The sequence below is a fragment of the Lineus longissimus genome, chromosome 3 (genome assembly GCF_910592395.1).
Source record: "Lineus longissimus chromosome 3, tnLinLong1.2, whole genome shotgun sequence".
Taxonomy (NCBI): domain Eukaryota; kingdom Metazoa; phylum Nemertea; class Pilidiophora; order Heteronemertea; family Lineidae; genus Lineus; species Lineus longissimus.
The window spans coordinates 23,248,768-23,273,267 of NC_088310.1; the positions used below are offsets into that span (position 1 = coordinate 23,248,768).

A 24,500-nucleotide genomic window follows, 5' to 3' on the forward strand; every position below is an offset into this window, starting at 1 on the left:
GACTGTTATACTTTCGTCCCGTTCAGTAACAGAAAGGGGGGATGACAATGTATGAATATGAAAGAACAGTAGGAATCGATTTGAAAAGTTTGAATGAAGTGTTAAGCACATTGATATTAAAGGTAAGCCTACGGTAAAATAGGGAAGAAACTGAAGATGTTGAAGCGTCATTTTCCAGGCTCATTGATCGTATCAACGAAGGTTTTCCTCACCATTGCCAATGCCACTTGTCTAGCGAATGACAGCATATCGGAAGGCGTTATGTTCCAAGTGATATCTTCGCCACTTTCCGTCAGCTCTCGATATTGCAGTTCCTGTATCCCTTCAGAGTTCTGGTGGATGTAGCCCTCAAGGCGACATTTCCTGGAAAGGAAAGACATTTCGTCACTTTATAATATATAAGTGTCGTTCTTTCATTGGTCATGAGCAATGCTCAGATGTACTCTGTTCATTTGAACTTGGTACAAACGTACCAGCGAGTACAAGCGCCAAAATAGATTTACATCTACATTCTTAAAGCGTTATTTTTGTTAGTTACTGGATGGTAGTCCCTAATTGGTGAAAGTTGGTGTAAAAGTTCATGCTGTACTATGGCAAAGCATGCTTATGCAAACGGTTAAATGCTCGAACTGTTTTTTTAAACCCGTAGCTGAACCAAGTGCTTTCCCTCAATAACGCCATTTTCTATGGTACTTCTATGTCTTCATCTCTTCCTATTACATATACCTGTGTACAACGTAACATCGACGACCTTGGCATCATGTGTCACATCATCAACATGACGGAAACGTTTACTTACTTTAAGAAGTTCTGGAGGTTTCCATGAGGCATGTACTCCAGCACTAAGGCTAAGGGTTCAGCGATGGTGCAGGCCCCAATGAGGGCAACAATGTGGGGATGAACGCCTAGCTTCTTCATCAGGGTTATCTCCGCTATGAAGTCTTCTCTGTAGGACAACGGGGCATTATCTAAACGAAAAAAACAGCCACAAATCAGAAAATGTTCTGCAATACAACCTCAAAGAGATTCTTGAAGTGAATACGCTGCCACGTTGATAATGTCACAGGTAATCAGAGACTTTCAAATTCGAATTCAGGTGGGTCATTGTGCTAACCATACCTCGGGCAGTACTGGACATGAACACACGGGATGCGTGGGGAATCATGTCCAGTGTGGTTGCCTGAGTCGTTAGTCGGCTTACGTTAAAGAATACCAAGTCCATGACAAATTTCTCTACCAAAATTATAAAATGAAACACCATCACAACTTCTCAACATGGCTCTTCCCCCTGATTCCATATTCTGATGTTACAGGCAAAGCAGGTCGTTGCAGTTGATCTAGTTAGTTGAAGTTAACTTAAAATCCTCGACTGATCTTTGTTGTACTGATGATCAAACAGAAGTTCCTCAACCAGGAATAATATCACAATGTCTTTTATCTTTCACAAAATCTTATTGATAGGAAAACGGATCACCAATGAGAACAATGCAACAACACAAATAACGATATGGTCTCTTGTCACACATTTTTACTATTTTCCTCAACTACCGTATTCCTTTCTCCAGTATTCTACATTGATTCTTAAACCAGATAATGGACCAACCAAATTCCCCAACCATTTTTTTGTAGCGCAGTTGATTTAGCCTTTAATACCACGATCATAGAGCGTAAGGAACCCATATAACACGCGCGGACGTAACATCCTTATCCCTGCTACCCAGCGTTTAGCACTTCTTTCGCTTTTTGTGCATCTGCGCTAGAATCGCGATCGCACGAAAATCCGCTTAAATCCCGCATTATTTGGCTTCTTTTATGTGGTGATAATTGTCAATTATGAAATCAAGGAGATGACACTCATACGATTTCCCCGTGAATACTTTGGATACCGGAGCATGGTTGAGAGGATGCAACGCTGCCGCGTCGCTGATATTCTATGCCATTTTGGCTTGCATTTGTATCACATACCAAGGTTGCTAATTTTTCGGATTTGTCATCACGTATGTTATCATGCGATCAAGCCGAATTTCAATATTATAACTTGATATTTTCGTCACAACCTATGTTGACAACTGACCACACCCGAAACGCGGATAATGGAGATTGTGTTTATTAATAACTGGGATGGTGGTGGGTGATCGCGCTACTTTGTCACACATTTTAGCTGATAATTCGTCTGAAGAGTGCTGCCAGTGAGTTTCTGCATCACTCACGAATTACGATTTACGAAGACGATATTCGAAGTTTTCGTACACATGAATTTTGTCTTTCAATTTCAAAGAATTCGAAATTCGTAATCGTAGTTCGTGAGCGATGCGGAACCTCACTATCAATTGTTAATGGAAACGTCGAGATTCTTACCTTTCAATACCTTGATGGCAACTTTCTGGTCATCACAGACGCCCGTCATAACTTTGCCAAAGGCACCCTGGCCTAACATACTGCCGAACTTGATGTCACAGTGGTCCAGCTCCCATTCATCGCGAACCGTAAGGAGCGGGTCCATCCGTTCTCGGCTCTTGTCTTCTGTAAAAAAAGTGCACATGTGTTTAAAATGGAAAACTTCTATCCTTTGACTAAACGTGTCAAGGGTAATTCATGGTAAAATACTTAGTAAGTGTCTCATTGCAGCTGTATTCAATAATTTTGATCAGACAAAATACGTATCCCCGCATAGGTCTAAAATCTGTAATGTATATTGCTGACGCCGTTTTCTTCAACTCACCTCCAAATGCGGATTTATAACTGTTACTACTGGCCACGACCTTCTTCTCAATAGCTATCTCGGAACGGCATCTTTTCCACAAGATTATTCCGACCACTAACACAAATATTCCTATTGCTGAAACAACCGCAATTGCGATTACGTCCGTTCTCGAATTTTCAACTTTTTCTGAAATAAAAAAGACCACAATGTTTTAGGCCAAAAGAATTTGCAGATACAAAAATACTTTTTCTTGTAACCAATAAAGCTGTTTTACAAAGTAAAGTGCACCGTACAATATTATGAGATCGTTATCTACTACACATAGTACGTAAAAGCAAATATTTGAACCTTAAACGCCCATTCCTATCAAAGCTGCTGCTTTAAATTGAATTCAACGACCATTGACACCATCACTTGAGAGCAATTCTCCGAAATAAGCTTCGTCAGAAGTGGGCACACAATGATTTGTATCCCATTTTATTCAAGGCTTTCTCCCCGTAATCCCAGTGTGGTTACTGTTATTCGACACCTCGTATTTTCTTCAATATCACAAAAGGAGAACTTTAACCGGGTGTCTATAAACCGAAGACCAAAGACCGAAGACCGAAGATCGAAGATGGAAGACCCCCCCAAAACTATAAAACGAAGATCCCCCCAACTATAAAAGGAAGACCCTGATGTCAACTATAAAACGAAGATCCCCCCAACTATAAAAGGAAGACCCTAATGTCAACTATAAAACGAAGATCCCCCCAACTATAAAAGGAAGACCCTGATGTCAACTATAAAACGAAGATCCCCCCAACTATAAAAGGAAGACCCTAATGTCAACTATAAAACGAAGATCCCCAAATCTATAAAAGGAAGACCCTAATGTCAACTATAAAACGAAGATCCCCCCAACTAGAAAAGGAAGACCCTAATGTCAACTATAAAACGAAGATCCCCCAACTATAAAAGGAAGACCCTGATGTCAACTATAAAACGAAGATCCCCCCAACTATAAAAGGAAGACCCTAATGTCAACTATAAAACGAAGATCCCCCCATCTATAAAAGGAAGACCCTGATGGTTTTCATTCTCATGTTCAGTTACTGCACAGTTTGTTTTCATTTTCGGTCCATGCTACATTAATGATTTGAGAAAGTAAGTGTACCGGGTACTACACCAGTCGTGTCTAGCCTTAGCAGCTTAGTGGCACAGTTTACATAAGGCGGGGAGCCCCGTACCTGTTACCATGCAGCCGTGCTCCAATATGACCTAGTTTCTCACTGTACTCATCATAGCCAGCCCTCAGCTTCGTCCAGAAGCTGTTTCTATGTGCATGTGTGTGTATCGTCATAGGCTCCCAGCAGGTTAGTTGATCACACGGCCAATATGGAATTGGTCCTACATACAGAAAAACAATCCAAAAAACAATCCAAAAAACAATCCAAACGTGCACCAGGGTCTTCCTTTTATAGATGGGGGGATCTTCGTTTTATAGTTGACATCAGGGTCTTCCTTTTATAGTTGGGGGGATCTTCGTTTTATAGTTGACATTAGGGTCTTCCTTTTATAGTTGGGGGGATCTTCGTTTTATAGTTGACATCAGGGTCTTCCTTTTATAGTTGGGGGGATCTTCGTTTTATAGTTGACATCAGGGTCTTCCTTTTATAGTTGGGGGGATCTTCGTTTTATAGTTGACATCAGGGTCTTCCTTTTATAGTTGGGGGGATCTTCGTTTTATAGTTGACATTAGGGTCTTCCTTTTATAGATGGGGGGATCTTCGTTTTATAGTTGACATCAGGGTCTTCCTTTTATAGATGGGGGGATCTTCGTTTTATAGTTGACATCAGGGTCTTCCTTTTATAGTTGGGGGGATCTTCGTTTTATAGTTTTGGGGGGTCTTCCATCTTCGATCTTCGGTCTTCGGTCTTTGGTCTTCGGTTTATAGACACCCACTTTAACCTACACTTTCAGTGACAATTTGATATAAAAGTTATGTCGAGAAACATGAGAATTGATGTCGTAATCTTTTAAAGGGTGTGTTTATTTACATGTACTTTTTTCTGAATTTTATTTGCGAAAGTCACAAGGAACGCTTCTTCCCGAAGTTAGCTGTGTCGTAGTGTTCAAGTTCATCGTCAAGAACGCATACTTCATCAACGTAGTGAAAGCCTAAAAACACACACAGTGGCCACACATGGACACGTATAATTTGAAACTATCATTACATTGACAGTTTCAGGAGTTTCAGCTTTTCAGTTCTTCGACAGTTAGCGCTTGATTGACTGATGTCAATAAATGTACCTCTTGTTGAGCCAAGGTTATAAAGGGATTATACAAGACCTGAAACGTACGTTGTTTTACAGGCTGGACTGTACCATGAGAGGGAGCAGCGGCCAGTTTGAGTTGCTCTCCATCGGTAGTATTGATCCTCAACTTTTGACTAAAGAGATATCTTGGCCTGCCATCTCCTATGTCTATTTGCTCCGATGTTTTTGCCTGCAGGGTAAAGAAGGTATTTAAGGTTGACCACGCATTTCCATTTCATGGTCGATTTGTGCAACGTCAACACGCGGCGTGCATGATGGATGCATTCAAATATCACATGGACGCTGCTTGGCAACAAAGGAAGCTGTAGTAATGAAGAAGCTGGGATGCTGCATGGAGCAAGAAACCTTAATCATAATTGGCTTCGTTTAGATCTGTGGTTGCTTTGAGAGTGTGCTAATAGAGAATGTTAACTCATAAAATAAACCATGATATATTTTTAACCTGATATAGTTGCACAATAGCTCAAAGTGTCTTTACTATTATGTCAGTTTCTAACTTGCATCTGACTTTCCCATACGGCTCCTTTCGATATAACCTTTGGTTGATCGTGTATTTTTCGACAGCGGTTCATGACCTGTTCAGTCAAGTGATACCCCGATGTAAAGAAATAATGACTTTGTGCACATGAACTATGAAAAGCGTTAGCAAAAAGGCTTGTTATCGTGGTCAGCAAATTAGCATCATTTCATGCAAAGTAACATGAAAGAAGGTATAATCATGGATAAGATTGAAGTGCATTGTTTTAGTTATGATCATTTGATGTCTTCGGTAATGACATCTGATTGTTGATGACCGAGCAAACGGAAAGAGCTTGCTTCATTTTCTATATTAGCTGATTTGATGGGGACAACCAGGTATGATACCAGGCGAATGCAGTTTTGCAGGGGAGTCGGGATTTGCATTCTTCTATGACCGTCTTAGCTGAGATCGTTGTTCTAGAATCGTTGATGGAAAAAATACTGGTTAATCAAGTGGGTAGTAAAACTGGTAAAACAATGCCGGTATTATAAGTGGATCCCTCTCACTTTTCTCTCACCATCACTTAAAAACAGCTTAGATAACAGTTGGCGTTAGATTGAGAACCTCCCCCATAGGTGATTTTAACATGGTCGACGATTGTATCTCAAAGTTGTGCAGAATGGAAGTTATGAACATGATCACTGATACAGTAGCTAATCGCACAACTGCTTATGGTGCAATAGTTATACATAACTGAAACAAAAACCACCTACCTCGATGATGTAGGCACTGTTTGCTTCCAATTTAATCTCAGCAGTAGAATACTCCGTTTCATCAATATTGGCTGCGAAACCCTCTGCTTCTCCCTTCGTTTCGTTGTCGTCCGAGAACTTCCACTTCTGCCAGAATACCTGGTACTTTCCTGTGTAGTTGAAGGGGTCATCCCAGTTGATGACAGCGACGAACTTATTGGAATATGTATCGTAGTGGAGATTCCCGTGTAGAGGCCAGGTGTAGCTCGGAGCTGAATAGTGAAGTGGGAATAAGGTAACCAAGAGCCTTTTTATGTCGGAGTCATTCCAATGGAGTATAAGATTTACTGCCTCACCTACAATACCACAGACATCATGTTGATCACCGGCTATGATCATCTGATAAGCCCCTATAGCGTCCTGAAATGTACAGCCTAAGTCAAAGGTAATTACTCAAGCACGTTTGCAATAGTTGCATGGTTAATTTCACAAATTGTGACATAATTTATATACCCTGATGCTGGCCTGTGAAATTGATATTTTGTAGCAATGTGACTGAGTTGATCATTGAACGTCAACTGGGACATTTATATTGCGAATGTCCACTGCCACAGAAGCCCAACTCCTCCTTTGTATAAGCAAGCTCATCGACCACGAATCGAACCCTCCACCTCCGCGGTGACAATCTGCCGGTACATTTGTGCAGCCTTAAGCAGTGTCAAGTCGTTTAAGGCCTGTGGTAATGTGACCTCCATAGCGTGCTTCTCCATTCAAACTCTCTTTGATGGATATGGTCAGCGTTTAAGAATCACACTCAGTATCAAAAATTTAAATTATGTCACAGTTTGTATTATAGATCAAAAGTATTGCAAACACAGCTCGGTAGTTTTGTTTTGATAAAGACTGTACATTATTCAAGTTGAGTCAAAAACATTTTCATATCTATCAGTTCGTTTCAATAATTGCTTTTGTTGCTTTTTTGATTCACCGTGATTTGTTTGAGAGATTTATAAGCTATCCTTTAACCAGGCCCAAATTTCTCTCATAATGCATGATTGACAAATCATAAATCTTGAAACGAAAGAAACTGATAGAAATCAATATGTTTAGGCCCACACTGTATTTCCCTGCCATCCTGCGCTTCGTCGTCCTTCACCCTTCCGCCTACCACCCCTGCCTTTGACCTGTTCTACTTTGACCTGTGACCTTTTCAATTCTGACCTTGACCTTTCTACTTAGAACAGTTCATCTTGGTCAACGGAACATATTTCACCAAGCGAAGGAAAATATTTTACCAGCCAAGGCAAACATTTTACCATTCTAGGAAATATGTACCTACCAAGCTTTTTACGCTTACGTTTACGTTTTTTTCGTCTTCGTCTTCGACGCCCTGTTTTTAAGGGGTAAAGGGTCAATATGGGAAAAGAGGAACAGTCCATCAAATGATGAACTGCATATTCCGTATTTTGCAACTTGTGATAACTCTCATTATCACAGCTCGAATGACTGTTCTGAGAATTATCAAAATGTTATGGTTATATACCCATAGCTGAGGGTGTAGCTGAAACAAAGGTCTTAGCGATACACTACATGGATAATGAGGAATATGATATTGTAGCCCAAAGAAATATTAGGTATTCTATTGCTTACGAGAAGTTACACTACATGGAGTCATTCATAACAAAAGCTGATCTGTTTAGATATGAGCTGGTCTGAACGAATCAAAATTTGAGAGTGATAGTCCCATAATTCTTTCCCAAAGACATTTCTATAGCCAACAAGAATGAGTTACGTTATCTTTAGCAATGTTAAATTCATCAATTTAGTTATTAGCATTTCGTATTAATAAGAAAGTTTGAAAAGCTTACCCACGAAACAAAATAACTGCGTATACTCTTAGTGTTAGGTGGGGGTTGACATTGGTTAATAATATTGTTAAGTGTTAGAATGTTAGACTCACTATCAGCGCTATCCTGCAGGGTTAGGCATCTTGTGAATGTGTCATCTAGTACGTGACATACTGGAGTCCAGATGTCCATCCGATCTGCTATTTGGTATCCTGACTTTTCGTCGGGAAGGATGTCTAAGAAGTAATGGGAGTTGAATGTGAGGCCATCCAGAGAAAAGATTATCTGAAATATATACATGTTATACGTTTTACTTTAGGCTGAATTTGAAAATAAAATATGAAAGGCATAGCCTTTCACTTTCCTTCAGCTGGGTTATGGCAGAAAATAAGACTGATGATGTTTGGTTAAATAAGAAATATATCAGTATATTAGAATTTGATTGCACGTGGTATATCCTCGAAAGTCATCATTTGCGCCCTAAATCCATGTTTAAAATGAAGTTACACAGCAAAAACATGAAACTTGATATCTTGAGAAACATACATGAAGGTTAAATCAAACATTACCTGCTGCTGGTTTTTCTCCTTTTTCCAAACGAGTACGCTGTAGAAATCGGGGACCTTGTCGCAATCAGGCAGCTTCATATCCTTGTAGGCTTTGCAAGAGAGCAACCCCCAAGTGACCGTGAACATCTCTGCCACTGCTGGCCAGGTCAGGATCATCCTGATCGTCCCGTTGTCCGTGGTCAAAGTCTGCGTTACGTTTAGTTTTAGTGGCGGGGCCTTGGTCAGCGGAATTATTGAGCCAACTTCTATATTGCTGCTTTCATTTGGTGTGGTGCTCCCATTATCAAGTTTGTAACCAGCTGACAAGGGTAAAGGACATAATACAAATGTAACTTATGTCTGGTGAAGTGCGACCATGTTCAGAAATCAAAGCTACATAAATTGATCTAAACCGGGTATAACGATGAAGGTTTTTTTTATCTCAAGGAAGTGGACAATACAGTCCGTACGAATAAGGTAACATGCTAACAGATTCATGCCAAATCGTATCAATGTTGAAAATTAAAGTAAAAAAAGTAAAAGTTGGTCTTCACAAGGAATGACCGTGATTATCCAGTTAGCTAGCCAGTGTCAAGTTAATCACCAAATCCTGAAGGGGGCAAACACTCCTTTCTTTCGGATGTTTTGGAACAACAAAATATATTTCCCTCAATCACGTCAAGCAGCTTACATGTAGGCTCCACCATGTTCATCGGCGCATCCATCTTTGGTTTGAAGACTATCTCGGCTATTTTTCCTTTTTCGCTGATGGCTATCAGTTTGAATTCTTCAAATTCTTTCCCTCGCTGCCGAAGACTGAATTCTAATTCTGGGGTGATTGTTTGTGCAATTATCTGCAAAAATTAATTTATCCACATTTTGCGTTAGTCTGATATATTTATATTAGAAAATAAGGCATGTACAATGTAACCGATGAGCGGAGACTGAGCCAACGTTCAGAAAAAGAGCAGTCGTCTTTTGTTCGCCCAAACCTCAACGCCACTAATACATAGTAACCACCTTCGCCAGAGCGTTCTTATGATTTTTGATGAGAGCATGTAATCACCTCGAATCACTCTCAGGAGATCTTTACAGAGAATAAATTCCCACTTTAAACGGCGAATAAGATCTTTATCCTCCATTAAGACAACAGTTTCCTTAATTGAGTGAAAAGGTTTTAATTAATCAATGGAATCGTGCGGTAAGATTTTGTACCGTCGCACCTGAATCAGCAATGTTTTAAATCTAAACCTTCTTTCGATGCAAGTCATTAGCATGAAATGTTGAGGACCCCAACCAAGTCAATAGTAGATTTGATTCAGTGATTTTATTAGTCAGCACCGGAAAAATCCCGGCTGCAATTCCTCTTTACTGAAATCATGGTACCACGATATGACTTGATCTTAACTACTCCTGCAAAGCTATAATGGGTCCTTCCAGGAAAGTTTCTCAAAAAAACAAGTATTGTGTACATTGGGTATGGGATGGGTACGATATAATACAATACATTCCTACCTGCCACGGATATTGACCAGTAGTCCGTGCCTTCTTCCAATGCCGTTTGAGTAAAGAGTATATAGTATTATCAGAAGCGCTCCTCCCGTCAGTATATGTTGGTGCCGTCCACTTTATCGAGTATTTCATCTTCTTCCTAAGCTCTGTGGTTATGTTCGGTGGAGAAGTGAATTTTGCATCCATTGGATCTGTGGCCTCCGTAGCCGTCCCGTGGAATTTGCATGCGAAACGACATCCCTTTCCCTAAAATGTAGAGATGAAGAGTCAAATAGTACTAAATAATTATGTATTGGGGGATGGAAGGAATCATTTTTGAGAAATTCGGCTTGTTATAGGTTTAAGGTTTTCAGTATTGCTTCACGTATACGTGTGTTTGATGGCTACTCAAAAATTACAGTATCAATTTCTTTTCCTGTTGTGAGTTGTTCTCCTTTGAACATTCAGTTACGAGGAATCCCATTTTGTCAACACTATTCCTCTGTCGCTAAGTATCCTTCCAAGAAGTCATTAGTCACCGGTTTGCCATTGTTATCAAACATATGACACTGTTTCGGTGCTTATCATACTGTGTTGTGGAGGTGACATATAGTTTGCTTCATTGGTGTCTTCTTAAATAAGCAGTTCAACCAACGGCGTGTGAACATTTCTTAACGTTAGAACCCTTCTTTCACGACAGTGAATTTTCCCTATTCCGTTGAGAACAGCACTATCAATCTCTCGAGCTACGTTTGCAGATAGTATGTACTATAGTATTTACAAGATGTGCATGTACATGTACGTTAATACCAGAACGTGGAACTATCGGAAATAACGTTGTAAAAAAAGCAAATAGACTTTTTAGAAGTAAATAGTGACACCCTTTTCTGTGCAAAAACTACAGAGAGGAGGCTTTCATCTTTTCGGGGCATCCTGTGATCTTAAACTTACGCATAATATGGCTTCGGGACACATCTGTTTCCAAACTTCATTGTCTTTGTAGATGTAGTAACATGTTTTCCAGCACTGAAATGATTTTTTTTAAAGTTGATTAAAGAAAGAGTTTGTCAGCGTACTTGTATGTGTAACTATTTTTGTGACTGGCCACCACCACATTATCATATTAAAACTGTGGTTTGCCTTCATTCCCTTCATCGTATGAACTGACCTCGCGGTCAAGAATTCTCCAGTGCCCATGTTACAATAATCTTAACACAGCGATATAAAGAAGAAGAATCGAAATAATCCACGAATAATCGCTTAATTATTCATCGGTTTGGCACATCTGGGCGGCAAATTAATGCCTCGCGATAAATCACGGAGGAGAAGAGACACAACTGCGCGAAGTCTCTATCTCTCTCGCGTTGCCAATCTTAATATGAAAAGGCCCCGATTGTTCAAGGTAGAGTTGCACAAGATTGCAGGAAAAAAAATCATGTGAAGATCGCAAGAACACGTAGAAAGTGGCCAGTACATTTCTTCGCGGAGTTCTTACTTCATAATGCAAAGTTTCTCAACTGGGACCGGGATTGCATTCCGTGTTTCTTTGCTTTTGATTAATCAAATTATTGGACAACTTCATCGCGTTTATGACGCAATAAGTTTTTTTCGACTGCAGGAAACCAGATGCGAGTCAAACCAAAAACGCCAGCAGGAGTTTGAATGTTGGGGAAAATTCTTCTTTCAAATGGGTTTGAATGCCCTTCGTCAGTGTTACGGTTCGATATGAATATTTCTTCTATCATTTGAAAAACGACATTTGTTCTACCCGTCGATTTCTTAATGTTACTCATGATATTGTAAATCTATATGTATTTTTGAATTTCAAGATTATGTCTAAAATGTTTCAAATTGAGAAAGCAAGTACGTTCATAATGTATATCGTACTAACATGCTTTAGTTTTGGTCTCGGGTCTGCCTCGGCGCTTGGTGCCTCACATACACTAGTACATGTAGTTATATATGGAAAATATGGACGAAGCCACCTTAAGCGAAGGTCTTATTAAGAAGATTTCGACTCTAAAATAGTCGATGCAATTAAAGTACTTTCTTGCTAAATCCTGGACGAAAATGAAATACAATTAAATGCGCTGCAGTTAAGTGTTTAACTCGTTTCATAAATCGCATCACTCGTTGCAGAACTGCTGAAATATTAAATTACATCAAACATGGCTGCTAAGTTGGTACTTCGGGAATAATGCACATTGAGTCGCGCAACGGAGAAAAAACTCGTGACACCGACAGAACGCAGATGGTCCTAACCGCCGTAATGCATTTTTGGTATTATATCATATTCGCCATTTGGATGGTACCCTGATTGATCCAGCCTCTAGACTCTCGTCACGCTTTCAATCAAAGTTGCCTCAACTCCCATCGCGGGATCTGCGAGAGCAAATAATGCCGGGCATCGTTGTCATCGCACGTATGTCATTGCACTGAAATATCTTCAAGGTTTTGTGATCCCGCTCGTGATTTCTCGCGTTATTATGACGTTTTATTTCATTTTCAGGTAAGGATATTTCCAATGTTTGTAAAACAATCCATAAATGTAATGTTCAGAATCAATATCAATAAATCTTTATTTTTTATATCATAATGCCTATGTTGAATGTATAAGCCGGGCTCTTTTTATCCGACCAATTAGACTGGTTATACTATGCCTACAGTAGTAATATGTTAAGATAGTTTATTCTGTTTTGTCCACAATGAAAGAGTAGGTATTGGAAAACACACGAGATGAAATCGAAAGAGTCCTTCGAAGAAGTCATTGTGGGCACTAATAACCCGCCGGCAATGAGATATTGAAGCGATTTATGGTGCTCGAATAAAATGTTATCTCCACTTATGAAATGCGTAGAATATCGAATAACTCATATCTTACGGGATCGTGCAGCTAAATTACCACGTGCAGTAGTAAGCACGGGTCAAATTGCCTTAATGTGGTCAATGATTGTAAAATCGAAGCTGTACAAACAGCCACTAAGATTGGTTTATGAGGAAGTCGGTGCATTGTGTACCATCTCAAACTTTTGCCTTGCCCCCTCAATGCAAGTACTGTGGCTTAAGGTACATGTGTATGTAAGGGGACAAGCTAAAAATGTAGAAACATTAGAACGAACGCTATTGACCTGAATGTACGTGTAGACTAAATCTTGATATGTATATTTTTACGTTACAAAGTGATGTCTATTTGACATCTATTTAACAACATGGCAAATATCAAATTAATTAAGATGTCTGGATGAACATCACCAGATCATGTTTTCCCTGTGTACCGTTTTCCACAAAGTGGATATTTAAGGCAAGCAAGCCACAGTTTCCGAGATGTTTTTTATTACCACGTCTTCACCACAGCAGCTGCCACAGATGTCATATCAGAAATAAATCTCGGCTATCACAAGCTCAACCCCTTTCATTGGCGATTTCCGCGTTACTTTCATGCTTTCTTCTTTCTTCTTCTTTCTTCTTCGTTATCTCATTTATTTGAATTAAAATGGCGGTGATTCTTTCTTCGCACCTTCGATAAGCATTAACATTGGCCATAAATCATGATGGTATCACGCCAGTGCTAACATTACATCCATTGCTCAGGAAAATCCATATTTCAGAGCATTATGAGTGCGATTAATAACACTTTGGCTTGTTACAATCTTTTCATGTTCGATGGGGCAGACGAGAGGTGAAAGGGCACGGATTTTGCTTGTGAGGACAGGCCATTTGATGAGCTGAACCTCTACGAGGTGCATATCTGTATTGGCCCAAAACCCATTATATGTTTTTTAAAAGCTCAAAAGTCCTTTATTTCTATGAGTGTAGAACTCATTGCACTGGACGGACAGTACAAGTCCCAGTGTCACTGACAATTCAGCGACGATATCAAACAAAAATTTAGGACTTAAATACGTTAAAATTATAAAGCAAAGAAGTCATTCTGCTATACCCTCAGAAGGGACGACTTTCTTTTTCCTTTTAACTGGTAAAGTGCATTCTGGCTTAGCTCATATGAACTTATCGCCACTGTCCCCCGGGGACAGGATGCAGGCAATCATATCCTGGTCAATCGTATTTTACAACGATCCACTGAAAAATGTACCACCGAAAAGCAGCAAGAAATAATTAAACATAAGCGACAATTTCCTTGGTTAGGGAGATAAGGGGACCAAGGACGCTGCCCTCATCCTATCTCGCTGCATACCGGTGTTGGTGGCACTTATCGCCGCCAGCGGTAAGCGTTCCCGACACCCCGGAGACCGATCTAAGACGTAACCATCAAGACCGCTGGATCGGAACTGACGTCTTTTTCAATGGAGAGAATCTCTAAAGAATCCTCCCCGCATGCCATCATCATTTTCGCCGCTGTCGGCTCAACGCGGGTCATTTATTTCGCCGCTCATAAGCTGTGGTATTTTCTAATAATTTTACAGCAGGTTATTATGAAATTGTTCTGTTTGACTTGATTGTTGTGATCAGCAAAATATTCTCTGACAAGGTAAATCATTTTATCACAATAATAAACCTAATAAACCATGTAGAGGGAACGGGAAGGCATTTTTAATCGTCTTTTTAAGTAACCACCAACTTGATGATCTAAAGAAAAAAATTCAACAAAACGTTTGAATTGTTGTAGAAATTTACTACATCAACTGCAATACCCATGTTGCTATAAAACATATGTTCAGCCCTGAGTGAACGTTTGAACAATAAGAAAACTGTATCCTTCACGCTTGACCATTATCACGACTAACTACTGAAGATATAACACTGAGATCTGCTGTTCTTTTTCCGTGCGAAGTCAGTAATATTTACTACTGACAATAGCTTAATTCGGTGATGAAACCCTATATGATTCTATGGACGTACTGAGTAATAATCCATCTTTTCTCCCAGCAATAAAGCCCCACAGATCAGATTAGGCTAAGTACCGTATTTGGCATACGTTGGTTTCTTTCTTGCTATACCCACGATCGATGGGTTGAGGGAATGTAACACCCTTTCTGATTTTGTTCTGCGATCGATTCATGAATTCTGTATTGATCCTTTAATAATATTACGCATTTATCCAAAGTATGTTTCAATGCCAGACATGATAGCTGACTAGGAATATCCACATCAAATAAAATCTGCAGCATGCTCAAAAAGCGTTAAATTCAATTAAAAGTATCTATATGCATCAGCGAACCGTGCAGATCGTTTATGGCAACCATGACATTCAGATTAATGTGTTGAATTTAATTAATTTCTTAGAATAAGTGTTTTGGTTGTGAGCAATGCCATAATGGGGCATGCACACATGATATCATGTATTGTACTCGGGTCTGACTGGCTAGTTTAGATGAGTGCAGTTTGTGCATGCTTAGAAAAATTTTCCAACTGTATGCAATACTTCGAACGAAGCTAAGTCTTAAAATTGCAACCCTTCAATTTCATGTCTTTGCCTAAAGTTTGGTTCTTGTACAGTCAAATATTCGCTAACTGCCGAATCAAACACGCAAATTTCTCTCTTATAAGCAGAGTGTGATACAACCTGCGCGGAAAATAATGATTAAAATATTCTCACCAAGGCTATTTTTCTTCATTTCATTTAAGCTAGCTTGGGGTAAGATTTAATCAAATCTACTGGTTACCGCAACACCTATTTTCTAGCTGCGTTAATTGACATGATATTCGCGGTACCGAGCGCAGTTTTTGTGCGCAGAGGTCGATTTTGGACGCTCTAATTGGCTTTCAAGTTATGCACCGATTTCCGGCACGTCGCAATTATCGCTATGTTGGTCTTGTTCTAGCCCAGAGTGCATTGCCTTGAGCAGAGTGTTAACTGTGATGAAATTGTGTTCTTTCTTTTATGCAAACCTAGCCAAGAATGAACATTTCTCAATTTGAAATCTTTGCAAGGTGGATTGTGTGGATTTAAATGATGAAATGTATACTCACCGGTTTGCACTCGCTAAGTTCGCATTTACCATTCGTAGCAGGAGAAAACACATACTGAAAAGAATATAAAGTAAATTGCTCAAAAATAAAATATTAGATGTTTGAATAAGCGCTGTAAAAAGAATTAAATGTTCTTATACGAATTTTTTTAATTCGAAAAAGGTTGACACTGAGTTGCCACGATGACGAAGCATGTCAATTCTGTAAAAGAAAGAGATATTTCTGATTAAGAAAACCAAAGGATATGTCAGGAATCACCAATAGGTATGTCGGACGTATTTTTTCTGCAAGGTCAACAAGAACATATACCGTATTCTATTAAAAGAACGATGTGTACACGTGTCATCCCCAATGACCGAATAACTTCGAAAGTGCTTGGAATGTAAATCAAAAAATATTCGTTATTACCAAATCAAAATTTTTCAAACAAAAACAAATACAGAAACACTGCTAACGCTTCGATTGATAAAAGAGAATGTACAGTATACGTTCTCCAAAATCTCAAACTAAGATGCTTTAAGGCTAAAAGAACAGTATTTTATGCCAACGAAATATTCTCCTGTCGATCAAAACAAATATCAAATTAACCGATCGAAAGAGTTAACAGAGGCGTGTTTACATACTTACTTACATGTACCGGTCAACCACATGAACCCTGGTGGCACATGACATCAAACAAGTAACCTATTTGCTCAGTGTAGCCTTTGTTTACTGTGAAATTAGTAATTTCCTTTCTTGTAACGATCTGTAGTCAATGACAATCCGACGTGGAGGAAGTGAAACATCTAATTGTTCCCTTGGGCGATTATTGAATTTCCTTTTACAGCGAAACATAATGTAGTGGGATTCCACTATGTTATCACGGTCATCTCATCTTCGAAAATACTGCAGTCAAATCACAGTTTTCGGGTTTTTTGCCATAGAAATTTTATGTAAGCTTAATTTTGCTACGTGAAAGTAATTATTTTCAGGTTTTATGTATACAATAACATATTACGATTCGGAAGACACGATCCAGTTGACATCAAAGGACGACAATCTCAAAAATAAAAGTTAGTTTATTTTATTAACTACTTCCTCCGGTAGTTTAGAATCCATTAGAGAAATTGTTTCTGTAATAGTACCCAACTATATGCTTTTTGAATATCAGTGGTCTTGACAAGTATTAAGTATTGCTGAATAGTAGAGTTGGAACATGTTGACAAAGAACGATGTATTCCACTGTGCCCGTTTTCTTTAGTTGTTGTTGTTTTTGTTGTTGAGCAAGAGCAAACTCAGCTTTCTCGTCGACCAGTGACAAAATGTTTTGAATGTCCCGAAATGTACCATCTTTATGAATAGGGGTATTAAGTTCAGGTGAAGCTATATCGCCCTTTTTGGCAGTTTTGATCGAATTGTTCAAAACCGTTTAAGTTAAAGCAGAAGAAGCAGGAGTAGGAGACATGCTCTCTGTAGGCTACAAAAATAAGGATGATAAGAAAACTGCGAAAGAAACGCGGAATGTTCTTTTTGCCTAATCTTGAGTTTTATGGTGATACTTTGCTTGGAACGATGACATTTCCTGCCATAGGAACAAGAACTGATTACCGGGGATGACACCCCATTCTAATCAAATTGCATTCGAATCTCAACATTCGTGTTGCTTGAATAAAGCGATTAAAATGATAAAGTGGACTTAGGCTGAAACATTGCCGTACTGTTTGTGCTTTCCACATGATGAGTTATTCGTCCTGGAGTCGTATTAAGAGGAGTCACGATACTGCCAGTGCATTGATGAGATAGTAACAAAATTAACAATTCAATCGTATCTTTTTGGCGGTATCAGTGGCAGCAAATAGAGTAACTAGTTTTGCAAAGATTACGAGCACACGTTTTTTTCCAAGTGGTTGTGCTATCTTTCATGTGCTCAAGTAATAACATATGCACTGACTGTTTCTGGAGGTAACACTGTTTTTTACGTCCCCGACTTTTTGTTTCTAACTCCTGATTTGTTCGATTAACAAATTTCCAATTGCTGCGTGTCTTTTCTCTGATCGGTTGCTTTTTATTACCACGAGTAGTTTTTGTAGCGTTATTACGAAATAGAAGTTGGACAAAAGCATAGTAGTTCTATGATGTTTCTCCAGCAGAGCGATTGGGCGTTGACAGAACCACTGCGTCGAGATGACAGCCCGTAACAAACGAACAGGGCAACACTGGGCGAAACATCTGGTGATTTCCGCGCGAACAACGATGATGATCGATGCGCAGGCTTATCTCTGTCTCCCATGCAGGGACTGGGTGAGGATACACGCGGGAGATGGGAGCTGACGTCAGTCTCGAGCTCTGATAGGTTCAAAATATCAGGTATCGATGTCCCGCCGTTCCTGACTGACAGTCGACAAATGGATCGTTTAATGTCGGTGTAATTTTGATGGCATGAAGTATTAGAACATGCCTGCGTATATTGTCTTCGTCCATTTAAGTGCCAAAAAGAAAACCGGAGGGTGATCTGTCCAATAACAGTTACTCCCTGCCTTGAGTACATACGACTTGGTGCACAAATATCTGTGATCATGGTATCTTTGTTAGGTCATAAATTTCAGCATGGATCGTTGGTCGATTTATTTCATAATATTACGGGTGACCATATATCAACCATGATAAAATTGCGTGCACATCCTATGATAAGACATGTACAAACTATCAGGTTCGAAACCACCAAACGGCCAAAACATGGCTAGCTGTTCAAAACATGTGGTCCCTGTAACTTGGTGTTACATGTAAATTTTGCATTTTTGTCTCTCTTTGATAAGAGAAAGGATCACGTAGACTACAATGTTTTCACAATATGGTCATTAACAGAGACACAAATTGATTGTTCCGCCGTTGCTTTCGTCTGTCATCTCTTTTATGGTATCTCGCCAGTAGTTTACGATTTTGTAATAGAATCATATTGGGTGGTCTGGTGCGGCCTATCGCGCAATGACGTCAGTCAGTTACTGACTACTGACTATCGTTCATAAACGCCATGTTCGGTATCTTCGTTGCTTTTCTTTAAGAGAACTAATAGCATTGAAAGTAAAATCCGATTGGATTTAAAGTTCCTCCAGGCACGCAATGCATTGCACCTCAAAAAAGTGTCCCAAATCCTGGTGCCAAGTGCAATACCCGATGGGCATACGGAGGGCATTGGCAACATGGGCCGTTTGTTACAGTGGGAACTACATGTTATGCTTTCTTGCAAATATCAAAACTAGTTTATGGCGAAATTATTTACTTCTTTTCCATGTAACGTATCTTGCACTGAAATCTTACGCTGACAATACACAATATTCAGGTCCAAAATAAATCAAAACTATCTCACACATGATCGGTTGAGATTATACTTATTAGCGTGTTTTAAGGGCATCTAGTGTGTATGGAAAGTTTAGATCCAGAAAAACTAGAAGTGCTACATTGTACTGTTTGGTTTTTTTGTTGATTCAAATTCAAATATGAAATTAAAAAATGAGATTCATCTTCTTCGTTATCAGCATAATGCATAACCGGAACATGGTCGTTACCAGGACTTACTCAGACAAATTGCCCCGGAAAGATGTTTCAGTGGTAATACGTCATCGCATTATGCATCTTAGAGTCAAAATAAATGTCAAGATGGCAAATATTTATTTCATAAAACAGGATATTGAAATAAGGTGTCGTGGCCTTTGGAAGGACAAACAGCCGAGCTGTTGTTTCGTTTTGGAATGCAGGCGTGCAATTACAATCACAAAATTTTGTCCGTATTCTAAGATTTTCATTTCGGGTTGAAAGGATTTGTGTGAATCGATACGAGAGATATAAAACATTACATAAAATGTGGATGGACTACGTGTACACCTCTCAGGGAAATATGATAAATAAGCGGCTAAGCTCTCTTTATGTACATGTTGTTCAGTAGGGTATACGAAGCTCGAAGTCGACGACAGATCCCAATACGTCTCTGTCTTGAGTAACCGACGTATTGTCAAAGCGAGCAAGCAGAGGAAATCCGTCTATCACCTTGGAACCAACTCATAATTCCACTAACAAAAGTACCGGCGTAATAAGTCGGCCGTGCAAAATCTGAAAGAGTTGCATTGATATAAATGACAACAGCGCCTAAACGATTTGGCGCGAGAAGAAGAAAGTGATGAATTGGGTTTGTGACGATATGACATTTGATGCTGCCGGAGGCATGCGCGGAACTTCACGCATGCGCATTGTGGGTCACTGTCGCTTGCCTTATCTTGTGGACAGGTTTTGATCGAATTTGTAAGTTGGTGTTCAGTTGAATGAAATCGCCTGTACAAATGATATAACACATGTACATTGATGATTATGTCATTTCGCTCAGGTTAGCGTGAAATGACCTTGTAACCGAGCGGCTACTTGAGGTTAATCAACTGCATTTCCTTTAAGAAGATGGCGATTATGACGATCAATACATTCACAAACACGACTATAAATTCACAACTGGCAATCGCAATTTATGCATGGCAGCGCGAATTGCATAAGAAATCGTCGATTTCGCCAGTGGACCTTACCTAATAGATATGATATCACCACCAGATCGTTCTAATTTGTCAATAAACATTCTGATAACCATGACATATGTTTTGTCACTTTCTTAGTCGAGGACGCTCTAGAAGTGTTGGCAAAAATACCGATAATGATGGTTCTCGGATTGACGGTTATGAATGTTGGAAAAAGCTGAAGCGATACGATACCGTATAGAATTGATGAATCGTTGAGGGGTTTTTCCTCTTTTTGCTAAATTAATTCTGAATGGTGCCTAACTGAATAACAAATGCTGAACAAGTTTTCTCATGCGCGGCCGCGCGTGAAGTTTAATTTTATCTCTTCCGATTTAAATTTATAGCTAATAAATCCGAGAATCTCATTTTGACTTAACTGCTCAAAGCGTAAGATTTGTGTTCACTGATATCGACTTTCTGACTTGCCGACAAAGCCACAGAAAATGGTGACTTCCCCATTTTATTCCGGCTGTAAGGGCCTTGTCGGTCCTTCAAGAGCTTACCAGGGACGGAAAAAAGTCGAGGTACATCTGTAGCCTACATACGTAACGTGACCGACGGTCACCACCTGGTCCATATGTGTTACTACAGTTCATGAACTTTCAGAACGATGGATATATTTGATACCCCTCGATGCAATTTTGATATGATACCGGTCTCGGAATTTTGATAGAATTAATCCCCTAGATAATACGGTCATGTGTATTGCAAATGGAACTGATAACTCTAACTTAATTATGTCATGCATACATGCAGGAAAAGGTATTGACCTGTAAATTGATTATTAATTCCCCGAACAAACCGACAGATGTAATGTCGTACAATATTGAGTATGTGTGCCAAATTTTTTAAAACTTCAAAATAATGTATAAACTGCGAATGGAAGTATTCATACGTTAGTGATTGAAGGCAGAATACTGCGATTCTCTATAATAAACCTCCGTTGGTAGGTGTACAGTTTCCTATAACGATTGTGCAGTAATATTACTTTTGTCAGCTGTAGAAGTTTGAAATGTCCTATGTTCTAACAATGTAAAAAGATGGTAACAAATATGAGCGTCAATCAACCTTGAATTAGTCTATGTAAAAGCGACCACAGATATTTTTGCACTAGACCACACCGTAGCGTGACGGTGATGACCGTCAAAGAGACAAGAATAGCCTTCCAAGATACTGCGACAGTAATATAACTGTCTTGCAAACTTACATTTCACATAATTAATCATTGGGTTTAAGAAATCTCGAGAATTTAGCTGCTTTTGTACGCGGCGGCTAGGCAATAGTATAGAGATGAAAGGCGAGGAAAATTAATGATTTCATCCCACCCTAGTCAACACGAGGATTAATCAAGGCAGCTTGTGATGGCATCCTACTTTCCCTTTGTTGCAGAGAAGAAAGGCGGGACCTGTCTTCGCACAATGCATTTTAAAAACGGCACAGTGACTTATTCCACACGTTTCAATGTTGCCATAATAACTCACATTTTAGCACTTTTGAAAAGTGTGGATCGTAAAAGTCAGTTGGCTTCAAGGTGAATGATGTTTATTAATCAAAGTCAAGTTCATGAAGTATGGCATTAATTTATTTCTTCACCAGCACCACAAGAGCATACCAGATGATTGGAATTTCAACGTAAAAATCGTGTATGATATTGATTAGTCACCGACTCTCCATCGTGATTGTTAAATCTCTTAAAAGACAGTTTAAGCATATTTTAGTGCACCGGTATGTATGAGTGATGTTGGTCTTCAAATAAACCTCCTTGGAGCTACGTGTCACACTTCTTAGAAAATATCTGATGCTTTCAAACTATATCAAATTAAAGCTGACGACTCATGTATTCACATCGGAAAAAGGTAAAAGAAAGAACTTCAGGGAAAGCATTTATAAATTAATAGCATCACTGAGGAGATGTTTTAGTTACATGTTCAAGCACACACTCGGAATCCGGTTGTGATAGTAACGTACGCAAACGTTTTGGAAAGATATAGCGAAATGTAAACCAGTGTCATGGGTTTCAGCGTATAGATTAATTGTCCAGCTTCGCAATAATATATTTTTCAGCAGCAACATTTGCAGCTACTCAAGTGACGATCGTTTCAGCCACATACCGTGCGTCTATAAAGATGCAGGTAACTATGAAATTATATAAATCTCTAAAATAAAGTGTTAAATTTAAGAAAACAAGCTATTACGCCAGCTACTTTGGCATGACCGCGAGCTTTAATGCAATATCCGAAGTAGACCGCTTTGGGACCAATTACGGGTCACTTGTGATAGACGAGGTAAATGGCTGATCTATCACTGATTTCAGGTAGACTTGCAGTTTAAAATGATGCAGATAACTGTTGGTGGAAGGTTTACTTCACTGGGGACAGATGACCGGATTTGTAGGGTTTTTTGCAGCCTCAGTATCAACTGCCCGCACGGGAAGGAGATAGGAGTGGCTGAGCTGTCATCCTAAATAAGTACATATTTTCGATAAGAAAAGGAGATTGGCTGATGAAACGAGCCGAAACTTCAAGATATTTTAAACCAGTGCTTCATCGAAGAGAGAGTGCTTCATCTCATTCGCAGGTTGACCAAGCTCCACTTCTTGGGCTACAAGGGTTTAATACAGCTTGTATAGTCGTGACGGGCCCTGGTTTCTTGACCACAGACAAATAATACGGAATTGGGTCTGCTAATTCCAAAGTCCAATATTAGTGATTTTATTATAGGAACGATCTGCATTTACATGACTTTAAATATTTATTCATAATTACCGGACCAATTGCAGTAGAACCTCTCTATTAAGGACACCCTCGGGACCGACAAGTGCTGTCCTTAATAGAGAGGTGTCCTGATTAGAGAGGTCAAAATGAATGTAAATGACCTATTTGGGACCAAAACTAGTGTCCTTAATAGAGAGGGTGTCCTTAGTAGAGAGGTGTCCGCTAAGGGAGGTTCTACTGTAGTTAAATATTAAGGGTGTTCAATTAATCGTCTACTGAATAGATTAAAATTGAAATATTAATTTGGCGAAAATCAAGTATCACTATGACCTCTCACCGACCCGGCATGGAATTTGTATGGGAGGAGAGAACGAATTCAACAGAAGCGTAATTATCTTCACATTCCTAAATGATTTATGTCAAACAGAATTCGCTCACTCTATAACATTAATCCAAAGTAATATTTACTCAAGTTGACTGTTTAATCCTACTTGAGACGTGCATATTTGGAAAGCTGCTGATGTCGTAAAATATTGATTCAAATGCTCTTCTTAATTTGATTTTATTAAAAAGTGGTCTTTAATCAGGAGGTTTGGGATGATGCCAGAGGATTTAATGTCTATCCAATCCCAATCAATTAAAGGTATATGCAGAAATATATTTAAACATATCAGTAAATGTGGATGGCATATCTGTTAAAACCTGAGTGATATTTGGAACTAAAATGAAACCGTGATATTCGATTCAAGGGCCTCGCTCTATCTCTCGTTCATTGCACTACCAAGTGCTGTTCCACTCCAGTTTCTTTGAGCTACCTATCTGTGCATATTGGGCCGGTTCATTATCACAATTAGAGACGCTGGAATTACGTATGATCTGTAATTCAACTAAAAAATTATCAGGTGACCACAAACCAGAATGTAAAATCCGAACATAATATCAAGTGAAACGAACTGGATAGATTTCTACAATTGGCAGAAACTCAAGTCGGAGGCTAATTAGGCACCTATGGTTGACATTCTTAAAAAATATCTTCATATTCTACATATATTCTGTGTCACGTTTAAACAGGGGGTAAAACGGTAACAATATTATAAATTGAGCCTTAGAATTGACAGGCGATTGCAGGACGAGCACATGAAAATCATCAAATGGTGGATCAGCATACTAAGACCACGTTGCCACTACACGTATTG

General features: G+C 39.2%; 1 protein-coding gene across 2 annotated transcripts in view; it reads right to left on the reverse strand.

Annotated features, from left to right (window-relative positions):
* Window positions 1-24,500, reverse strand: part of LOC135484269 (uncharacterized) — a 48,321-nt gene that overhangs the window by 5,734 nt on the left and 18,087 nt on the right. The window contains exons 3-15 of one of the 2 annotated variants that reach the window (XM_064765584.1): window positions 16,053-16,106; window positions 11,073-11,147; window positions 10,146-10,388; window positions 9,322-9,484; window positions 8,652-8,950; window positions 8,196-8,367; window positions 7,575-7,625; window positions 6,257-6,507; window positions 5,048-5,192; window positions 2,723-2,890; window positions 2,359-2,523; window positions 800-968; window positions 213-363 (exon numbers count right to left, since the gene is read on the reverse strand). In XM_064765584.1, coding sequence (XP_064621654.1) covers window positions 213-363; window positions 800-968; window positions 2,359-2,523; window positions 2,723-2,890; window positions 5,048-5,192; window positions 6,257-6,507; window positions 7,575-7,625; window positions 8,196-8,367; window positions 8,652-8,950; window positions 9,322-9,484; window positions 10,146-10,388; window positions 11,073-11,147; window positions 16,053-16,106 — 2,106 coding nt within the window. The remainder of the gene's footprint in view (window positions 1-212; window positions 364-799; window positions 969-2,358; window positions 2,524-2,722; window positions 2,891-5,047; window positions 5,193-6,256; window positions 6,508-7,574; window positions 7,626-8,195; window positions 8,368-8,651; window positions 8,951-9,321; window positions 9,485-10,145; window positions 10,389-11,072; window positions 11,148-16,052; window positions 16,107-24,500) is intronic. The other variant, XM_064765585.1, reaches the window with a different exon arrangement.